We start from the raw sequence: 22633 nt of genomic DNA, 5'->3' as shown, positions 1-22633 counted from the left end.
GTATTTTCCTTTATTTTCTAAATAAAACTGAGCTGTAACACGGAGCTGTACGAGAGCTGTGACGCACTGAGGGCTTTAACATCCATTGCTTCAAATTTTTGTTGTGATGAGACAGAACCGAGGAAATCACACACTCCCTTGACAGGATGCTGCAGGCAAGAACACTGGAGTGGGTTGCCATATCCTTATCCAAAAGTAACTATAAGCAAAGTTAAAAGACAAAGAATAAGTATCCAGAATATATAAAAACATCTATAAAATAATAAGAAAAAGATACACAATCAATAAAGAACAGGACAAAAGATATAAACAGGTAAATCACAGAAGAAAACCCAAGGATAAATCCAAATATATAACTATGTAATCTATATCTGTGTGTGCATGTGTGTGTTAGTTGCTTAGTTGTGTCCGACTCTGAGCAACCCCATAGACTGCAGCCCACCAGGCCCCTCCGTCCATGAGATTCTCCAGGCAAGAACACTGGAGTGGACTGCCATTTCCTTCTCCAAAAGGAACTATATAAAGAAAGACAGTGAAGTCGCTCAGTTGTGTCCGACTCTTTGCAACCCCATAGACTAGCTTACCAGGCTCCTCTATCCATGGAATTTTCCAGGCAAGAGTACTGGAGTGGGAATCTATATCTAGATATAGAAATGGAAATGAAAATCCATTTCACAACTATAAAATTAGAAAAAAAAATTTTTAATTCCACAATTGAGGATGCAGAGAAAGGGGAGTTCTTATATATAGAAGTCAGGGGTATAAATTGGTACAGGAAGTTTAGAGATCAATTTTTCTAGTAAAACTGATGATGACCTGCCCAAGTTAAAGCAGTCATCTAGCTAGATGTTGAGCAGAGAGTGGGGAGCATGGGTCACATGGCAGGAAACCACACATCTTGTAAACAATGGGGGGTCCTTGGGCAGACAAAGAAAAGCAAGAATCTCCAGACTAACAGGAAACTACTGGAGGCAGACAAAGAAAGGTGGGAAAAAGCAAGAATCGCCAGTGTCTGAATGTAACCTTCTGTTCACTATGCCCTCATTACAGTAAAATTAGCCTTGCAAATAAGATATTCCCATCATGCACCAATGCCATGACATTTCTGATTAAGGCTAAATAAGGACAGAAACGCCTCCTCCCTAAGGAAGGCAGAGCTAGGAAGAAACTCAGGGAATACAATGATCCCCAGACCCCTGCCTCCCCAGTGACTGTTCTATCCCTTCATTTCTACACTCCACAAACCAGCCTGCCAAAGAAACTCAGTGCAGTTACTCACCTGAGACTGCCTGCACTTGCCTTGAGAGCATCGTTTCCCTTAAATAAATCCTCACTTTGCTTTCATGACCTTCCTAGCTCATCTCTGAATTCCTTCTGCAACGAAACAAGAACCTACCTTCTGATAACACCGCTAGAAACATACGCATAAAAGTTCACTCATACGCACGAGGAGACACGCAAGAACATTCAGAGAAAAATGCTTATAACACCAAAAAGCTTAAAACAACCCAAATGCCGTTGCCTAAAGAATGGACATGTGGGAATAATAAGCACTGAAGTGAAGGTAGTGGTTACCGCTATGGCACAGGGCGGCAGATGTGAAGGGGGAGGGAAACACAGGCTTTGTTCTATTTGTAATGTGTTTCTTAAACTAGGGCTGGGTACCTGGGTGTCTATTACTCTCTCTTCTTATTCATGTGTCTGAAAGATGTCATAAATGACATTAAGTATATATATATAAAACATATAAAATAAAAAATATAAATTATAAATGTATAAAAAAGAAAGTGAATAAAACAATACATCACAGCTAAGCTGTAAACAGAAACTCAAAGGTCATGATGCAGAAAAAAGTTTAAGGGCCTGCGTTCCTCATCATGAAGATGTCCCTCACCTCGGGTTATACCTCAGTTCAACTCCAAACCCTGGGAATCATTCAGAGTGTACCCTGGAGCTGACACAGACTAGATTAGAAGCAACAGAAAACAATACAGGGACTTCCCTGGTGGTCCAGGGGCTAAGACTCTGTGCTCCCAATGCAGAGCGCCTGGGTTCAACCCTTCGTCAGGGAACGAGACCCCACGTGCCGCAGGAAGATCAAAGGTCCCATGCAGCACAACTAAGACCTGGCACAGTCAAACTGTGAATAAATGAAATAAGAGTTTTTAAAAATATGATACAACATAAAAAGCTAAAGGACGGGACTCAAATGAAGGCTGGTGGTGAAACAGAAGAAACAAATGAAAACAGAAAACATTTTAAACACTGATAACCTTGTTTCATAGGTGAGGGCTGCTGACCACCCAGCCCACAGACCACTCCCAACTGTGGAGTTCCAGCATATGCAGACATTCTATATTACGACTTCTAAGCCATCTGAAATAAATCACTTATGTCCTCACAGCATGACCTATAACTGTCACCATTTCTGGTGCATTTTCCAAAAAACAGACACCTTATCAGTGATCTAATAATTGCTGATGTCAAACCCCATATTTGTTTAAAACAAAACAAAACAAGCACACGGCGGATGAAAACAAAGCTAAAACAGAAACAAAGCTCCTTCAGTTTCTGCCCCCGGAGTGCTTCCACTCCAGTTCTGGGTCTTGCTGAGTCTCATTGGCATTAAAAAACAAAGCAAAGGTGAAGAGCCTGCAGACCAAGGGCAGGGATCCAACCATTCTCTATGTCACACAGCAACTGGGAAAAACTCCCAGTCCCTGTCTGCCAGTGACAGCCATTAAATCTGGCCCTGCTGGTTCAATAATGAAGCTGCTTCTCACCGGCTTCACTTCAGACCTATTTCTGAGATTTGGTACAGTTCATAAGCTTAATGAGAAGCAAACAAAATTAATTTAACCTGCTTTATTCAAAGAACCATTTGATGTAGTTTTCAACTTTGGTTTAAAAAAGAGTGTTCTACATAGACTTCCTTTTGGGTTATTGTTGCTTTTGTTTGTATTTAAGATACTCAGTTTCAGTTTTCTCCTCTGTTTCAGTCAATTTTATTTTATTTTCAGCCATTCTATAATGCATCATGCTGCTGCTGTGGCTGCTGCTAAGTCGCTTCAGTCGTGTCCGACTCTGTGTGACCCCATAGACGGCAGCCCACCAGGCTCCCCCGTCCCTGGGATTCTCCAGGCAAGAACACTGGAGTGGGTTGCCATTTCCTTCTCCAATGCATGAAAGTGAAAAGTGAAAGTGAAGTCACTCAGTCATGTCTGACTCTTAGCGACCCCCATGGACTGCAGCCTACCAGGCTCCTCCGTCCATGGGATTTTCCAGGCAAGAGTACTGGAGTGGGGTGCCATTGCCTTCTCCGATAATGCATCATAAATAATCCCAATTCATTTCTTCACACAATAACCAAAACACTTCACATTTTGATAAAATATGCCTACAAGAATATTTCTTACAGATTCAGTTAGTGTTATGCTTTCAAATAATCACATGGATTTTCAGTGTCCTTGTTAGTTTACTGAAGTTAAAATACAATATCTTAATTCTGGGGCCTAAGAAGTTCCTGGGCTTCCCCGGCAGCTCGGTGGTAAAGAAGCCACCTGCAGTGTAGGATCTCAGGTCTCGAGCTCACAAATCGAGTAACCAGTATGAAAACTCTCTGATGACTGACCCTGCTCTTTGGATAGCATGTTATCATTACTCTACCCTTTGCTTTTAAAAAACAAACTAGACTTACTCCTCCTTTGGCCTCCTTCCACCAATAAACAAGGCAAAACAAACAAAATTTCAATAAAATTCCCAACAAATAAAATTCCATGCCTACCACCAATTTAAATAATAAACAACGTGGTTAATGCTTACAGTGTCTGCATAAAGGCCTTGAATAAGTTACTAAAGAATCCTGGAATCCGCTCACTGCCATTGGATTGAAGGCAGTTGCTCCAAGTGCCTGCAAATCTTGGAGGGAGACTCTCAGTACTTCTGCTGAATCATCAGACCCAAGTTCACCATGGAATGTTACGCCCTGTACTCAAAGGTGTAAAGGTGAAACAAGTTTCAACAGTCTTATTGACTTCTCCCCCAGCTAAAGGGCAGGGTCTACTCAGTTGAGAATTTATCCTTTTGCACAATGTTAATCTGAATTCAGGGGGTTTGTTCCAATTCATAGTTCAGTTTTCACACTATACTGAGTGATTCTGTCAGTGATTCTTTTGGGACACCAGTGAACCCAAGTCCATGAACTGACTAACCACTACCTACACATTCTGTGCTATTAATGTCAAACTAGCCTTGAACCCAAAAATCCAAATTAAGCATCAGTATTTGATAACAGGCAAGCACACGTTTAATTATTAACTCATGCATCCAGCATGAGTATGGAGCTGGTGCTTCTCAAGTCAGGCTGCAAATCAAATTTAGATAGCAGCTTAAAAAAAAACACAGGTGACTAATTTGTCCTAAGATGCTGATTCAGAAGATGTGGGGTAGGCCCAAGCAACTGTATATTTAAAAAAACTTTTCAGGAACTTCCCTGGTGGTCCAGTGGTTAAGACTACTTCCTGGTTGGTGAACTAAGATGCCACATGCTTAACTGCGTGCTATGTCGCTTCAGTTGCGTCCAACTCTTTGTGACCCCATGGACTATATAGCCCGCCAGACTCCTCTGTCCATGGGATTCTCCAGGCAAGAATACTGGAGTGAGTTGCCATGCCCTCCTCCAGGGGATCTTCCTGACCCAGGGATCGAACCCAGATCTCTTACATTCCCTCGTTGGCAGTCAGGTTCTTTACCACTAGCCCCACCTGGGAAGCCTAAGATTCCACATGATGCTGGGCAACGAAGCCCTCAAACCACAATTACCGAGCACTCCTGCTGTAACTAGAGAGAAGCCCACATGCCCACAACAAGGAAACTTCATGGTGCAACCAAGACCTGACACAGCCAAAAATAAATATTTTTTAAAAATAAAAGGCTTTCCACGCAATTCTGATGCTTGGGGGTAGAAACTGTCACATAGGTACTGACAGAAACAATTCCACACGATAGAGAGATGAAGGGTCTATGCTTCTCAAACAGGGGCAGGGGACATTGTGCCAAGGATTATTCAAAGACACACAAAGAACATTTTGTGTTCAAAGCTGGCATCTTTCCGGAATGCCAACTTTCATAGGTATTTTAAAATGTCATTTGTATTTTGGTGGCTGCAAGTGTCATTTAAGGTCTGTACATTTAAGTGTATGTTTACCTCAATTAAAAAGATCACTTTTATATTAAAATATGGGCAGATTCTGGAATACAATGCAAGATCTACTTTTATTTTTTAGATGAACTCTAAAACTTTAAAGAAATCTCCCTCTTAGATGGGCTACATTAGGCTGGGTCCCCATACCCAAAGAGGCAGCCATTCTCATTCCTTTGCTTAGAGTGGGAGTTAAGACTTGAAATGCAAGGGGAAACCTTTTTGGAAGAGCTCAATAAGTTTAGGAATTCTTTCATTTCCAAAGTTTCTCATTCATTTCACTACCCAGGACCCACTCTCCTTGCTTCCGGCTTCTTTGCCTGTTTTAAGCCACTCAGTTGTGTCTGACTCTTTGCGACTCCATGGACTGTAGCCCACCAGGCTCCTCTGTCCACAGGGATTCTCCAGGTAAGAACACTGGAGTGTATTGTCCTGCCCTCCTCCAGGGGATCTTCCCCACCCAGGGATCAAACCCCTCTCTTCTGTCTCCTGCATGGGCAGATGGTTCTTTACCACTAGGGCCACCTGGGAAGCTGCTCTGGTTTCTTTCCTTCCCACATATTACTAGTCTTTCTGCTTTAAAACACTTCAAATCCTCAACAACTTAAAGTTCCAGTCTTCCTCATGATGTGAGAAGTTCTGTTTGCTACTAAGCAGGTAGTCTAATGCTCCTGAGGCCCTGGCATCATGAACCACACACTGTAAAGACATTTTCACTCAAAAATGCATTTTAAAAGGTTGTCTTCCTGTGATAAACCATGATAGAAAAGAGTATGAAAAAGAAGTGTGTACGTAGAGGCAGAACTGAATCACTTCGCTGTACAGCAGAAATGAACACTGTACATCAATAAATACTTCATCTTTTTTTTTTTTTTTTTTTTTTACAAAAAGGTTCTCAGCTGCAGGAGCTGGTTATAATGAGGCTGACTCTGAAGATTCAAAACTCTCCCCACCATTTCCTGACTTCACTGAGAAGGCAGGGTGAAGGGTTATTAGCAACGATTACAGAAAATAACCGTTAGAAGTTAACTAGGCTCAAGGGGCCCTTCTTATCTCTTGTGGCCAAAGGGCGGAAGGGTGAAGGGAGCGCAAGACGTCTGGTCCAATGGCTCTGGGCAAGTTACTTCAGCTGTCGCTGGGAGATTCGGTGTCGTAGCCTAAGTTAAAGAGTACACATCCGCTTACGGATTTAATTAGTTGGCATTTATCTTCAAGGATTGCAAAGTTACGAACGTACCTATCAAATAAGCGTGTACATCAAAGCCTAGAATACAAGGGGACGCGGGGACACGACCACACAACGCAAAAAAAAAAAGCCGCCTCGACCAAAATCCGGTACCACCCCACCGCTCTCGTCCCAGTAAAACCCGCGCTCAGCCCCGGAGCCACGCCCCTTTCTGCCGCGGCCCCGCCCCTGACCCTGCTTCCGCCCAGCTCTGCGCAGGCGCCACCCGCCCTGCCGCGTTTCGAAAAGAATGCGGGGCGGGGCCGCGAGTGCGCGCCACGCCCCCTTCTGCCGCGGCCCGCGCCTGTCCCCCCTTCGCCCAGACTCTGCGCAGGCGCCACGCGTTCCGAAAAGGCTCTAGGTGGTGGGCTAAGGCCCAAGCGCGGGCCCACGTCTCACGCGCTCGGCGGAGGCCTCCGCCTCCTCCTGACTGACGCTCCGCGGGTTCCGTAAAGGGCGGGCCGGGGAGAAGGGCCGGCCCTGACAGGAGAGAGTGTTTACCCGGCGCCTCAGCGCCAGTGGGCTGGCTGCAGCCCCGCCCCTCCCCCTCTTTAAAGGTGCCGATCGCTCCCCTCGTCCCTCAGAGGAGCGGCCTCACGGTTGGTGTCCTCAGGGGCTGCCTCGACAGGGTGACTCCGCGCTAGCCTGCTGTCCGCTGCGGTGGAAGATGTCGGAAAGTAACCTGGCGGCGCGCAGTGACGGGCTCGAGGGGCAGGTGTCCGGGGCGCGAGTCATCGCCCAGGCCCTGAAAACCCAGGTGTGAGACCTGCCAGCCGCAGAGAGCCCTACGGAAGCCCGATGGGGCCGCTGCGTTGTCTTGGAAACGGGAAAGCGGCGGGATGGGGAGGTGGGCAGAAGGGAGGTTTGCGGGAGGTTTTCTTTTTACCGCCTCGGTAGGGCGGGCTGGGGTCCCGGCCTCATTCCTCTGCTTTTGGCCGCCCCCCAGGACGTGAATTACATGTTCGGCATCGTAGGCATCCCGGTGACCGAAATCGCCCTTGCTGCGCAGGAGGTGGGCATCAGATACATCGGGATGAGGAATGAGCAGGCAGTAAGTATGGACTCAGAGCCCAGCGGGTTCTCGGGGATGAGTAACAGTGATGACAGATAATTGTCTACAAACAGTAGCTGCTTACCGCTCACTCCTCTAATACTTGACGCGTATCAATCACAATGCTCCTGGGAGCCAAGACCGATTGTTAATCGTCATTGCAGATGAGAACAATGAGGCTCCAGTTAAAAATAAATAAATATAAAGTAAAATTATTAAAAGAGAGACCCCCCCCCCCACACACACACACAGAAGTGAAGAAACTTGCTCAAGGAGACAGCTGGTATTGGCGGAACCAGGATTTGAACCCAGGTGTTCTCGTTCTGGAGTCCTTGCTCTTACAACTATAAAGTATGAAGCTCTGCCAAGTCTACAATGTCAGAATCAGAAGGGACAGTTACCTGGTCTGAATCCTGGCCCCCTGTGCTTCATTCCTATAACTAGCTATTGTGTGTCTGTTTCTGTGTATTCTTTGCCTCGTCTGACTTCCCTATTAGGTAGGCTGTGAGTTCCAGGGGGTCACAAATACATATTTCTTCTTTGCACATCTGTATCCCCAGTTTATCCATGGGGCCTGCCCATGATAGTACCTGCAACATGAATGGGGAAAGGTCACGTCTCATGTTGTGTAGTAGGTGGCTCTGCAAGGTGACAGGCATCACAAATGATAAAGCCATGATTGAACTCCAGAGATGTCCCAAGACCCAGGCCAGTGCTCATTCCACCTCATCACATTGCCACCGTTCTTAGAGGCTTATTTGGAAGCCCAAGGAAGGAAGTTAGGACGTTTTGTCTCCCTGTCTCATTTCTTCCTAAAGGGCATTTAGCATTTTCCCAGATTATCTTTTGTGTTTAGCACCTTCCCCCTCTTTCTATAATGAGCTGAAGTGCAGTTTAAAAATAAAAACTAACCATATGAAGGCCATAAAGGAAATTTCAATACATCTCCAAGCAAGGATTGAAAATATACAGTATGTGTGACCAGACCATGTGGAAATAAACTGGAATTTAACAACAGGAAGATGGAAAATCCCCAAACATTTGAAAATTCAATGCATTGTAAATATTTGAAAAGATTAATTAAGATCAATAAACCTCACAGCAGATTGATTAAAAGAGAAAAAATATATAAATTACCAGTATCAAGGATGAAGAGGGAGATGTCACCATCAGCCTAACTAACTAGTGGGGTGAAGAAGAAATCCCAGTGGAAAATGGAAAACATTTTTAATTTAATGATGATGAGAAAATGAGATCTCAAACATGTGAGCAACAGCTAAGCAGTTCTTAGAGGAAATAGTTTTAAATGAATCTCTTAGTAAAGAAGATCAAAAATCAGTGCCCTGAACTTGCATTTTAAGAAGCTAGAAAAAGGAAACCAAAGTAAATCCATCAAAACCACTATGAGGTACCATTTCACGCCAGTCAGAATGGCTGCCATCCAAAAGTCTACAAGCAATAAATGCTGGAGAGGGTGTGGAGAAAAGGGAACCCTCTTACACTGTTGGTGGGAATGCAAACTAGTACAGCCACTATGGAGAACAGTGTGGAGATTCCTTAAAAAACTGGAAATAGAACTGCCTTATGATCCAGCAATCCCACTGCTGGGCATACACACTGAGGAAACCAGAATTGAAAGAGATCACATGTACCCCAATGTTCATCGCAGCACTGTTTATAATAGCCAGGACATGGAAGCAACCTAGATGTCCATCAGCAGATGAATGGATGAGAAAGCTGTGGTACATATACACAATGGAGTATTACTCAGCCATTAAAAAGAATACATTTGAATCAGTTCTAATGAGGTAGATGAAACTGGAGCCTATTATACAGAGTGAAGTAAGCCAGAAAAAAAAAACACCAATACAGTATACTAACGCATATATATGGAGTTTAGAAAGATGGTAACAATAACCCTGTATACGAGACAGCAAAAGAGACACAGATGTATAGAACAGTCTTTTGGACTCTGTGGGAGAGGGAGAGGGTGGGATGATTTGGGAGAATGGCATTGAAATATGTATAATATCATATATGAAACGAGTCGCCAGTCCAGGTTCGATACACGATACTGGATGCTTGGGGCTGGTGCACTGGGACGACCCAGAGGGATGGTAGGGGGAGGGAGGGGGGAGGAGGGTTCAGGATGGGGAACACATGTATACCTGTGGCAGATTCATTTTGATATATGGCAAAACCAATACAATATTGTAAAGTTAAACTAAAAAATAAAAAAGTAAATCCAAACTGAAAGTAGTAAAATGATAAACATGAGAGTGGAAATCAGTGGAGGAGCGAACAAAGGAACAGTAGAGAAAAGCCACAAATCCAAAAATTGTGTCTTTGAAAAGATCAATAGATTTGGTAAATCTCTAGCAAGACTGATAAAGAATAAAACATAAAAAGCACAAATTATCAATGTTAGGAATAAAAAATAGGGCATTCCTATTGATCCTGCAGATGTTTAAGCAGTTATAAGATGATATTATGAATAAACTAGATGATATGGACAAATTCCTTGAAAAACTAAATATCAGATTTAGATACTTAAGTGATTATCTGAAATGTACAGATAGAAGATTACTTGTTAAAATGAAAAATATTCCATTTTCCCCTTATTGAGAGTAAATTATTACATACATACTTTATACATGTATAAGACTTATTACTTAATATGATTTAGTACTATAAAAGTTCCAAAATGCTTCAGTCCCACTGTTTTTTCTTTGTAGGCTTGCTATGCTGCCTCTGCAGTTGGATATCTGACAGGCAGGTAAGCTCAAGTCTATGTTTTATTTCAGCTTCTTTTTTAAACTTGAGTTGTAATTAACATGTAGTATTAAATTAGTTTTAGGTGTCCAACATAGTGATTTGATATTTTTATATATTATGAAATGGTAACCACAGTAAAACCAGCTCCCATCTGTTACCATACAAAGTTGTTACATACAGTGTTATTGACTGTGTTCCCTATGCTGTACATTTCATCCCAATGACTTAGTTATTTTATAGCTGGCAGTTTATACCTCTTAATCCCCTTCACCAATTTTATCCATTTCTCTACCCACCTTCCCTCTAGCAGCCACCAGTTTTTTCTCTGAGTCTGTTTTGTTTGTTCATTGTTTTGTTTTTGAGAGTCCACATATAAGTGAAATCATATGGTATTTTATTTTCTCTGATTTATTTCACTAAGCATAATATCCTCCAAGTTTATCCATGTTGCCACAAAGATTTCATTCATAAGATTTCATTCTTTTTTATTGCTAATATTTTAGTGTGTGTGTGTGTGTGTGTATAAATACCCAGGATGGAATTGCTGGATTGTATGATAGTTCTATTTTTAGTTTTTTGAGGAACCTGCACATTGTTTTTCATAGTGGCTGCACCAATTTAAAGGCTGTCTTAAATAGAGGTTGCTACTTTATAAATTGAAACTGGTAAGCTGAATTGTATGGAGATACCATTTTCTTCAGTGCTTTAAGCTTAGAAAGTCATCTAGGGTAAAGCATTCAAGTTCAACTTAAAAAACTGGAGCAGAACACTGCATTTCAGGATTACTTTCTGTCAAAGACCAACTTACATTATATATTTACTTGTTAAGAAATTTTTAAAACCACCTTTTTTTACATACAAAAGTACACTCAGTAGTCAAAAATTTGCTTCTGTATGCAATCACCTTGATTTAGTCCAAATATAGTAGCAAAATATGAAAAGTTTAGTGAAATACAGTGTGAGGATGGTAAATACCTTATTTCTTGCAGGAAGACTGATATCTTTTTTTAAAAAACTAATTCAAAAATATTCTGATAATTGCTTTACAGCTGTAGTAAAGACCTATGTACCCTTCCTTTGAAGTCCAGGAAGATTATGTTCCACCCCCAAAGCGGTATGAATCAAGTAGTGCATTTGACCTGCTTTTAATGTAATCAATTCTGTTTTGCTTTCAGGCCAGGAGTCTGCCTTGTTGTTTCTGGCCCCGGTCTTGTCCACAGTTTGGGCGGTATGGCAAATGCAAACATGAACTGTTGGTAATTAGATTATTATTACTGAGAACACTTTCTTGAAAATATCAACACATGATTTTATCCAGTGGAGAACCACTGCTTTGTGGTGGGAAGACGAGGGGTCATATGCTTGAGGAAATGACTTAGTGAAAAATTAAGAAGAGTGTTAGGAAGAAAATAAAAAAACATGGATAATTCTTTTACCTAGAGAAAAACACTGAATATTTGGGGATGAATATGTGTATATTCCATATCTATATATGTAAGTGAATGTGTGTGTAAGTCTCTTTAAGTGAAGAATTGTTTATTAAAGATCCCAGCTCAGTATGCAAGAATGTATTTAATTTTTCACCTTGTCTTGCATAACCAGCAGGACAGTTGAAATCGTATTTATTGAGTTGGTATTATAAACAGATTAGTTGCTCTTGTCCTTAATCCTGGTTCTTTATCTCTGATTCTTTACCAGTACAATCATGTTAAAGGGGTCTGTGTCTTTGTCTTTTTCAATAATTTAATTTATATTTATTTGGTTTTGGCTGTGTTGGGTCTTTGTTGCTGAGTGGGCTTCTCTCTAGTTGTGGCGAGCAGGGGCTACTCTCTAGTTGCGGTGGGTAGGCTTCTCATTGCGTTAGCGTCTCTCGTTGGGAGTACAGGCTCTAGGGCACGTGGATTCAGCAGTTGCAGCACATCTGCTCAATAGTTGGGGCTCCCGGGCTCTAGAGCATGGGCTCAGTGGTTGTGGCACACAGGCTTAGCTGCTCCGCTGCATGCAGGATCTTCCTAGATCAGGGGTCACTCCTGCATCTCCTGCATTGGCAGGAGGATTCTTTACCACTGAGCCACCAGGGAAGCCCAAGGGGGCTATATTCTATTCAATTCATACAATGTTTAAATTTCCCATGGGAAGGGCATTATTTTCTTTCTTGCCATGTGTTTCTTTCAGGTCCTTCTTTGCTTTCTTCCTACACTTTCTTATCAACTTCAGTGTCTCATAATTTTTAAATAACTTTAGCTTTGCTATCTTTTATTTCTCCCTGAGAATTTTATTGCTGAGGGATTTTTCTCATCATTCTGCCATTTCCAAATAGACTTAGTTAGGAAAGTGCGGGAAAAAAATGTTTACTTCTCTTAATCTCGAGAATAATAGGAACAGCATAACAATTCATTTTACATCATCACCACCCAGAAGTTTTAGCATCAGTATCCAGAAGAGGCAGGGGAGAGAGGGGTATGGAGAAAAAATATTTACTATGAATTTCAGATTTTTCTGAAATTGAGGAAGTGTTTTCTCAGACCAAGATGTTTCCTAAATCTTTTTAAATTAACAGTTTTTTAAGAGAAAATGTAATTCTCTTTCTTTTTTTAACATTCACTGAGTGTTTTCTATTCTCTGGGCACTTGTTGTAATTCTCTTTTAAAAAATTAATATTTCAGGCCCTTGATTGTGATTGGTGGTTCCTCTGAAAGAAGTCAGGAAACAATGGGAGCCTTCCAGGAGTTTCCTCAGGTACCCGTCTCTAAGATCTTCCCTCTGTAGTATAATTATACTCCATTAAGGTTTATGGAGAAGAAATTAAAACTCCAATCTGCAAAATAAACACATAAAATAGAAATACCTGAGATAACTTAAAAGGTGATTTTCCTCAACTACAGGAAACTCTCAATGTGAGTGTTAAGAAAGCTTAGGCTCTACTTAGCAATCTTCCAAGAAAGATAACCTTTTTGACCGAAATTTAAACTCAGAAAATAAGTTCTTTAAAGAATCAAGAAAATGCAGGAATAAAAATGATTTGGGACTTTCAGACTTTGAGGAAGAGAAAAGTTGAAAGGAAAAATAAGGAAAAATCCTGCTCACACCTGCGGGACTGAAACTACCAACTGTTCCATAGATTTTATACCAAAAAGTACTAAGACAAACAGTTTTTATATAATGCTTCAAAGTACACTAAACAGTGAAAAATTAGCAGTACTGAATTTATGCCAAACAGCATAGCAACAAAACATATAACTAGAAAACTGGCAGAAATGTAAAAATAGATTATTATTATTATAATGAGATATAACAGATAAAGTTGTGTATCCCTGAATGCAGAATTTCTGGGTCCAAGGATATTCTTACTTACATTTTTAGGAGATATTGTCAACTTCTCTCCCCATTTATTTTCTCACCACAGTTTATGATTGTTATTACCTAACTTTTTCATTTTTGCCAATCTGAGAAATGAAAATGGTATCTTGTTTTGATTTTCTTCCTGAACTATACCAAGGCAGATGTTTGATTGTGCTTTGCAGAGGCTTTTAAGAAACAATCCAGATAATGCATTTTTCTCTATCTTTCCTCTAAACATAATAGAATGTAGTGACTTAACATTTCGTCTTCTTTCAGAAGAGTAATGTGATACATGCGCTTATTTTAAGTGACTTTCTTTTCACGTATAGGTTGAAGCTTGTAGACTATATAGCAAGTTCTCTGCCCGGCCAAGTAGCATAGAAGCTATTCCCTCTATTATCGAAAAGGTATAGTATTTAATTACAAGCTGTCCAGGTCCACTGGTTTTTCTCAGTTGTTTATACCTGTGTTACTTTTATTCTCAATAGAGACAAAAAAATTTGGAATATATCATGCAGTTAACAATGATATTGATAAATAGCTACATACATTTTAATATTCACTATCCTTAACTTAATGAAAGAACCAGATAAAAGAAATTTTTTGGAAGAATTTTTTCCTATACTTTAGTTTTTAATTTTTTAAATTATGGAAAAGTAAAAAGAAAGATAAAATGAAACCCTGAGTGCCCTTTCTCTTATACTTCTGTAAGATTATTTTTGAAAATTAGTACTAATGCATATAAGACCATCTCTTAGTTGATTAAGCAGTGTATCAATAAATTGTGTGATTTTACATTTAAGCTGTTTCAAAAGCCATGTATTAATAGAAACCATTTGACACATAGTACAGCATCACAGTTTCTGAAATCTTTGGCAAATCATTAAGATTAGAAAGTAGGTGAAAGTACATGTTACAAAAACTTGGCAGGCAGAACCTAGTAGATAATTTCTAGAACTAAAGCGTAGTGAAAAATAAATTTTAAAGCCCTAAGTGAGTACTTTCTTATCTCTCCCCTTTGAAACAAAAATATAGAATCAATGGAGTGCATTTCAATTTTAATTAAAATTGCTTATTTCTAAGGATGTTGCATCAACTAAGGATGTCAAGAAAAATTAAAATAGTATTTATTTCACAATTTTAAATTATCTTTGAATAGGATGTGATAATGAGGATTGAGATTTTTTTAATGTTTTCTTCTGTTTGTAATGAACTTAGGCAGTGAGGAGCAGTATTTATGGTCGTCCAGGTGCTTGCTATGTCGACATACCTGCAGATTTCGTTAGCCTCCAGGTGAATGTGAATTCTATAAAGTGAGTAATAGTTAATCGGAGTTCTTTCTCAATTATGTTACCATAGGCTTACCCTTTTAAAAGAATTTACCTAGCAGCTTATAAATTACAATCTTCACTTGTCTTAACTTTTGCAGATTTGGTGATTAAATTGAATCCTGGCCAAAGGGCTTAATTCTCTTAATTAAAATTGTATTATTTAAGAATTACCTTGGGGATTAAATACTAAGTCAAATACTTGGAGCTTCCTAAACTCATTTGAAATTATTCTTCCAGTAATCATAAAAATTTAATCCTCATATAGTATGGTTAGTTAGAGTCTTTATGGTTGGTGTAAATCAAGAGTTGAAGTGACTATTTAAAAATTACTATAACTCAGCATAAAAAATTTTAATCTGTCTCTATGATTTAAAAATAGTTCAACACCAGATGTTACTATGATTTGCCAAGTCCCCTTATTCCGTAAATAAGCACTGAGTGAACAATAAGTACAACAAACTGGTAAATAAGTCACCCCGGTATGGTTGGCTACTTGGATTAATGCATCACCCTGAGTGCCATTTAGCACATTTCTGCCATCAGGGACTCGGTGGTCCTCCGGTGACCACTGAGAGACAGCGGGCATTTCTGTTCACTCAGGATACCAAGTCTGGCTTCCATTTGGGAGACAGACAGAAAGGGTGTCGATTTCTTGTAATTCCTGAACATGAAGATCAAAATAAGATTATTGGGTTTGCAATTTTTGTAAAGACTTGAATGTCCTTTTTTGGTATTATATTCCCAAGTTTTGTATAGTATGATGTTTATTGATTAGGGTAAATGAAATAAAACACTGAGGATTTGGTGTCTGGAAATAACTACGACCATTTTAATATTTCTTTTACTAATGCATATTGTGGTACTAAAATGTGGACTTAGTGAGTGGTAATATAGTGAGGTAGGTAAAGCATGGACTTTGGAGACAGAACAACTACTTCAGCCTAGTTCCATGCGCCATCCAGGGACCCTGGGCAAGTTACTTTCTGAGGAGTTGTTTTTTTCCCCCTACAGTAATGAAATGGATGTCATGATAATACCTAATCTTATTATTTTGAAAATTAAATGAAAATACATGGCACATAGTATTAAATATTAGGATTTTTTTTATTATTTCAACCACAATAACTACCACTTCATTGCAAAGTCATTAGCTCTGTTTTCCTGTTAATGAATTGCTTATTTGGCTATTAGATGATCTTAGGGAATAAATGTTGATTTATCAGATTTTATAGATATAATGGTTATATAGGAAAAAGTGTTTATCTTTTAGTTTTTAAATCTTGCTGCTATAATCTTCTTTAAAATGGCTTAGGAAGAAATGTATATGTGTGTTTATGTGTGTACAGGTGAAACAAATGTAAAATATTAGTAGTGGCCTCTACAGGGTGGGTATATGCAGTTTATTATACTATTTTTTTCTACCTTTTTTTGTATTTGATATTTTCATAATAAAAAAGTTTAAAAATTGGCATCCTTTAATTAACAGAGCTCTTTATTTCCAGGTGTGTGGAGTGCTGTATGCCACCTCCTATTAGTATGGCAGAAACCTCTGCTGTACACATGGCAGCATCTGTTATTAGGAATGCCAAGCAGCCCCTTGTCATCATTGGGAAAGGTAGCATTGAATGGAACTCTAAATCTTGCTAGGCTTTCAAAAGAATGCTGATTCTATTTAGAACTTGTTCTCATTATTTGCTTCCCTGACGTCTCAGACCGTAAAGACTCTGCCTGCAATGCAGGTTCAATCCCTGGGTTGGAAAGGTTCCCTGGAGAAGGAAATGGCAACCCACTCCAGTATTCTTGCCTGGAGAATCCTGTGACAGAGGAGCCTGGTGGGTTACAGTCCATGGGGTCACAAGAGTCAGACATGACTCAGCAACGACAGCTGGTAGACAGACCTGATCATCAGTAAGTGTGGTGTGTGTAGGGAACTGAGGTGGGTTCTCAGGAGATAGCGACAACGTTCTTGTTTGGTGATGTGGAAAACATTTCAGAAGAGATGATGCTGTAGCTGCCCGGTGGGAAAAGACATGGGTCACTGGTCACAGAGTGAACACAGAGAACCCAGGCAGTCCAGGAAGAGGGAACTGAATGGACCAAGATATTGAGGCAAGAAGGAGAATACAAGGAAGTGTTCTGGATTTTTAAAAAAGTAAATATTTTTCATCCTGCATGGGTGAGAAAAGATTGTAAGGTATTTTTATAGGGGTGAGCATTACACTGAATCTGAATGTACTACACAATTTGTTTGGATTCAGCAGAGAATTATAAATACTGGATGTGGAGTAATATTTAGTAACTCTGAGGAAGAGCATAAAGTTAAATAGCTAAAATGACAGCCTTGGTAACATGAGAAACGAAATCATTTCTGTATCCAAACAGTGAGTTGTTTCCAGTGCCATTGAGGGTGTAAGACGTGGTTATTCCTACAGGCACATAACTGTAAATAAACGAGTGGTGTGGCTGCCTCGGGGTTAGTCCCGTTGCAGTCACTGGATTATGGAACCTACGAAGTGATCTACAGAGCTTTAGAAACTTAGGCTCCTTGTTAGAATTTCCATATATAGACTAGGCAATATGCAGTCCTGGTTGGCTGGTGGTGGGGAGCAACGTGTGAGGTTGCTTTTACCTGTCAGAGCAAAGTCTTTGCTTTCCCACCTGCACCTCCCAGTCTACGTGTGTTCAGGTAATTGTTAGTGGTAGTAATTCAGTAGGAACATAGCATAGAACCAACAATTAAGAACAACAAGAGTGGAAGGTGCAACTTTTGTTTGTGGGTAGACATACTTCAGAATAATTGATACTATTACTTGGCCAGGGGGAGGCAGGAATTAGAACTATTGCCTTCTTAAACATTTTAAAATACCAAAGATAAAAAACCATAAGTCACCATTTGTTTTGAGTTTAAGCCCAGAGCAGGAGAATCTTTGAGAAGTTCTAAAAGCAATCTCACATGAACTCTTTTAAGCGTCTGGAGTTTAACTGCCTTGTCCAATACATTTGGATTTGTTGCAGGTGCCGCTTACGCCCATGCGGAGGAGAGTATCAGGAAGCTGGTGGAGCAGTGTAAATTGCCGTTTCTGCCCACCCCCATGGGAAAGGGTGTTATCCGTGACAACCATCCAAACTGTGTAGCTGCTGCCAGATCCAGGTATGGGCAACTCCAGATTTTAAATACAATAGCTTGGCAGATTTCAGGCTCATTTTAATTAGTTTGTGACTTGAATGAATCTAGTAGAAGTTCTGAAAGAATCACGTATTTTTAAGCATACCTGTTTCTTTTTACTTTTCAGCACTTTTAATGCTATTCTCTATCTTCTGACCCTTGTGATTTCAGATGAGAAGTCTGTAGTCGTTTGAATCTCTGATCGCCTATATGTAACATTATCTTGTTTTTCTGTGGCTGCGTTCAGAATTTTTTTTTTTGTCTTTGGTTCTCAGCAGTTTGATTATGATGTGTTTGGACACATTTTTTTTTTAATTTATCCTCTTTGAGATTTTCTAATCTTAAATCTATGCATTGATATCTTCACCAAATTTGAAAAGTTTTGACCATTATTTCTTCAAATATGTTTTTTTGCACCAGTCTTTTTTTCTGGAGTAACACAAATATCGTTGATATTGTCCCAGAGGTCCCTGAATAAGTGTTTCATTCTTTTTAATCCTTTTATCTTTTTTATATTTCCTCTTTCTCTGCTGAGAACTTTAAAAAGTTATTTATTTATTCATTCATTCACTGATTTGTTTTTGGCTGTTCTGGGTCTTTGTTGCTGCACACAGGCTTTTCTTTAGTTCCAAACCAACCAGGGTTACTGTGGAGCCCAGGCAGTGTGGCTTGCAGGCTTCAGGAGGTGAGGTGTTTGGGCTGAGTGGTTGTGGGGCACGACTTAGTTCCATGGCATGTGGAATCTTCCCAGACCAGGGATTGAACCCGTGTCTCCTGCATTGGCACGTGGGTTCTTAACCACGGGACCTCCAGGAGAGTCCTCTCTGCAGAGGACTTTTATCTTCCCACTTATTTGAAAAGTATTTTTGTTTACCTTATGGAACGTAGTCGTAATAGCTGATTCAAAATACATTTACTAATTCTAACATCTGGGTCATCAGTACAATTGGTGTCTATTCCTTATATTTTCTTCTGAAATTGGTTATCTTTTGTGTGTGCGTGTTGAATAGTTTTTGATTGTATCCTAGAATTTTGAATACTATGTTGTGAGATTCTAGATCATATAGAAATCCTCTGTAGAAGGTTGATTTTGTTTGTTTGTTTAACAGGCAGTTCGCTCGGTTGGTTTCAGACTGCAGGTCCTATCTCACTCACTGTGGGCATAGTCCCAGGGTCGGTTAATCTCCAGGCCTCTGCTGTGCTCCTTTGAGGCTGCCCAATCGTGCCCAGCCCAGGGGTGAGCCACAGCCCCCATTCTGGATGTGAACGTGCTGGTTCCTATCCAGAACAAGGGATTTCCTTTCTTTCTTAGGACACAGCCCAAACCCTACTCCCATTTCCCAGAATCCCTGTTCCTTCCCCTTGCTGATACCTTATAGTACCATACAACAGGTGCTGCCTTTGAAGCAATGTAGCAGAAATAAAAAAAAGATGTAAAAAAAAGGGACATGCCCCCATACTTAACACACCACAGGGGCCTCTTTTCCCAGTTCCTCTTGCCTGAAAAATGAAGTTTCTCTTAGGAATTTAGCTGCTTAGGACTGTGGTCCAGTGGTTAATGAGACTGTGTACTTCCAAGCAGGAGGCATGGGTTCGATCCCTCATGAGGGAAGGTTGTGCATGCTGTGCGGTGTGGCTGAAGAAAAGAGGCAAAAAGACTTACCGCAGTGCTACTGTGCTGCACTCAGAGCACGGTTGGGAGAGAGACATAGAGAAAAAGAAAATTACAGAGCTTTTCCTCCATGCTTTCAGGCATTGCTGGCCCCTTTTCCTGATTTTCTGGCCAAAACACACTTTCTGATAAACCACTTTTTTAAAAATTTCTTTATTTTGAAATTATAAATATACAAATGAGAGAGTAATTTAGTAAACACTATGTAACCACCACTCCACTTCATCTAATATCAAGTATGTTGTTGCTTAAGGTTATTTCTGAGAAGCAAAATATGACAAATTTGTTTGTAGTCCCTGCATGCCTTACCCAATCCCATCCATTTCTTCTCCCTCTCCACGGTTTGCCGTTGTGCTACACTTGGTAATTTTCATGTTGTCATGCACACACTCAGTTAGCTTTGAGGATTTTTAAAATGTAATGTTTGCTATTCAGCCTTTAATGTTACTCATTTAATGCTATTTTAATAGGCTCATAACTTTCCTTTTTTTCATAATAGTATACATTGTATGGGCTTCCCTGGTCGCTCAGACGGTAAAGAATCTGCCTGTAATGCAGGAGACCCTGGTTTGATCCCTGGGTTGGGAAGATCCCCTAGAAAAGGGAATGGCAATCCATTTCAGTATTCTTGCCTGGAAAATTCCATGCACAGAAGAGCCTGGTGGGGTACAGTCCATGAGGTCACAAAGAGTCCAACATTACTGAGTGACTAACACTCATACATTGAACAGGAGCCAAATTAATTATTACACTGTTTTCTTAAAATATACTTTAATTTGGGTTGAACTGAAATTTTTCTTCATTCTTGTTGAATTTTAAGAAGGTAATATTAATGACGTTAATAATGTAGAAAAGATTGTAAGGGGCTATAAATAATTGTATCAACAATTTTAAGGGTTTTGGAGTATCTATAAGCAAATCTATCTCTCCATTTTCAGTTTTTATGTGTTTGTTAAATTGGACCACAGGACCAAAGCAGTATATAAGGATAGTTTTTTTGACCATATAGTTAATAGCTAAATTTCTGTGAAATTTCTGTGAAAAATAGCATAAACCACTACAGAAGACAAAAGCAAAAGATCCTCTTTGGGCAAAAGATAAGAAAAAAGGGAAATAGTCAAGAAGTAGAAAGAACAAAACCTATGGCAATTATGATAATAAAAGTTATCCTGCAAAAAGGCAGTGACTTTCAATTGGATCAATAATAATGATGGTTATATGTATCATTAGAGCCACATCTAAAATTGATACAATGTAAAAACAAGCAAAGATGTATGAGGTAAACAAAAGGGAAGCAAGAGTTGATAGCTCTGTTACTATCAGAGTGGATATCAAAGTAAAAATAAAAAACTGAAGTTACATGGACAAAAATATTAGGATATTAATATGTAAAACTTACAAATACACTTGGTATAATATTTTTTGAAGGCAGTTTGGAAAAGTGAATCAATCATCGTAAAATACCTGCTTCTAGGAATCAATACGAAGTGGTCAAATAAAGATATGCAACCCAGACTATTAATAACAAAGAAAATATTCAGCAGTTGAGAAGAGGTGAAATAAATTTGTGTCCAACAAAATGTGTAGCTTTTAAAATTTGTATTTAAGAATAACTTAATAATATGGTAAGCAAAAGTGCATAGACAATATTTAGTATATAAGCTCAACTATTTAAAAATATACATGCATAGAAAAAAAAAGTGAAAGTAAAAGTCGCTCAGTTGAGTCCTCCTCTTTGTGACCCCATGGACTATACAGTCCATGGCATTCTCCAGGCCAGAACACTGGAGTAGGGAGCCTTTCCCTTCTCCAGGGGATCTTCCCAACCCAGGGATGGAACCCAGGTCTCCCACATTGCAGGCAGATTAAAGACTAATGAAAATATGCCAGGATATTAATAATAGCTTATAAGTTGATAGTAATATTGGGTAATTTTGGCTTTTTCCTTATACTTTCCTGTTTTTTCTTGATTATCTACAGTAGACTTGTATAATTTTTCTAATGATGAAAAAGTAATAAATGCTATATCGTATGGTAGTATTTTCTGCTTATGTCAACTTTTAGATTACCATTTAAATAGGATGACTTCATAAATTATTTCAGTCTGAAAGATCAAATTTACCATTTAAGCCCATTCTGAAGAGCAGGGCAAACTCCAAATTATTTAGACTTTTCCAAATACTTTAGAAATTAATTTTAGAATAATTCAAATAAGAATGTAGATATACTTTTTTGTTATATCAGATTTTTCTTTTTAATAGGGCTTTGCAATTTGCTGATGTAATTGTTTTACTCGGTGCCAGATTAAATTGGATTTTGCATTTTGGACTGCCTCCAAGGTATCAGCCAGATGTGAAGTTTATCCAGGTACTCAAAGAGGAGAAATTTAAAGTCAAAGCTATGTGTCCTTCATTGTTCTCTCAGCATTACCAGCTCTGCTTTCTTCTTGACTTTTATAATGAACCGTTTCTCTTTTTACTTAAGTAGAATTTTATAAATTGTCTAGCATAATTGCAGGTACCAAAGTGAGCTGCCTTTTCAAGCCTGTAAAACATAATGTTTCACTTTGCTTCTAACCAGAAAACCTTTCAAAATCAAGTTTTAAATAGTTTGAAAAGCACAATTTACTTCTTCTTCAGAGTTAAAGGTAGACAAAAGAGTTTCAAGTAGGAGGTAAATTAGAACAAAACATTCAGCACTGTTAGGAATTGAGTAGTTTCTTTAGATTCCCAAACTTTGAAACATTCTTTGGTTAGAAACCTCTAAACAGTGATGCAACTATGTCATTAAACAATGTTTAGAATAAGCTTTTTATCTTTATGACCTTTATAAGCCGATTTCCCTACTGGTAGAAAAACCAGTACTAGTCTG

At 39.4% G+C, this 22633-nt stretch overlaps 2 protein-coding genes across 6 annotated transcripts in view; one reads left to right on the top strand and one right to left on the bottom strand.

Moving 5' to 3' along the window:
* The window catches only part of BTD (biotinidase), a 43983-nt gene extending 36827 nt beyond the window's left edge, over positions 1-7156 (bottom strand). The window contains exon 1 of one of the 5 annotated variants that reach the window (XM_006048725.4): positions 7024-7156. Coding sequence is in view for 3 of the 5 variants with exons in the window: in XM_044948659.2 (XP_044804594.2) it covers positions 3823-3833 (11 nt within the window). In the remaining 2 variants the exon portion in view is untranslated. Of the gene's footprint in view, positions 1-3822; positions 4582-6817; positions 6944-7023 lie in introns of those variants that run through there. The other 4 variants (XM_006048726.4, XM_044948659.2, XM_044948664.2 and 1 more) reach the window with 4 other exon arrangements.
* Positions 7046-22633, top strand: part of HACL1 (2-hydroxyacyl-CoA lyase 1) — a 37121-nt gene continuing 21533 nt past the window's right edge. Inside the window, exons 1-10 of the mRNA XM_006048728.4 lie at positions 7046-7182; positions 7372-7476; positions 10212-10252; positions 11427-11507; positions 12918-12990; positions 13923-14000; positions 14812-14906; positions 16427-16539; positions 17940-18075; positions 22024-22129. Of these exons, the coding sequence (XP_006048790.1) occupies positions 7093-7182; positions 7372-7476; positions 10212-10252; positions 11427-11507; positions 12918-12990; positions 13923-14000; positions 14812-14906; positions 16427-16539; positions 17940-18075; positions 22024-22129 (918 nt within the window). The 5' untranslated portion in view covers positions 7046-7092. The remainder of the gene's footprint in view (positions 7183-7371; positions 7477-10211; positions 10253-11426; positions 11508-12917; positions 12991-13922; positions 14001-14811; positions 14907-16426; positions 16540-17939; positions 18076-22023; positions 22130-22633) is intronic.

The sequence above is a fragment of the Bubalus bubalis genome, chromosome 1 (assembly GCF_019923935.1).
Source record: "Bubalus bubalis isolate 160015118507 breed Murrah chromosome 1, NDDB_SH_1, whole genome shotgun sequence".
NCBI lineage: Eukaryota > Metazoa > Chordata > Mammalia > Artiodactyla > Bovidae > Bubalus > Bubalus bubalis.
This window is presented reverse-complemented; position numbering and strand designations above follow the sequence as displayed.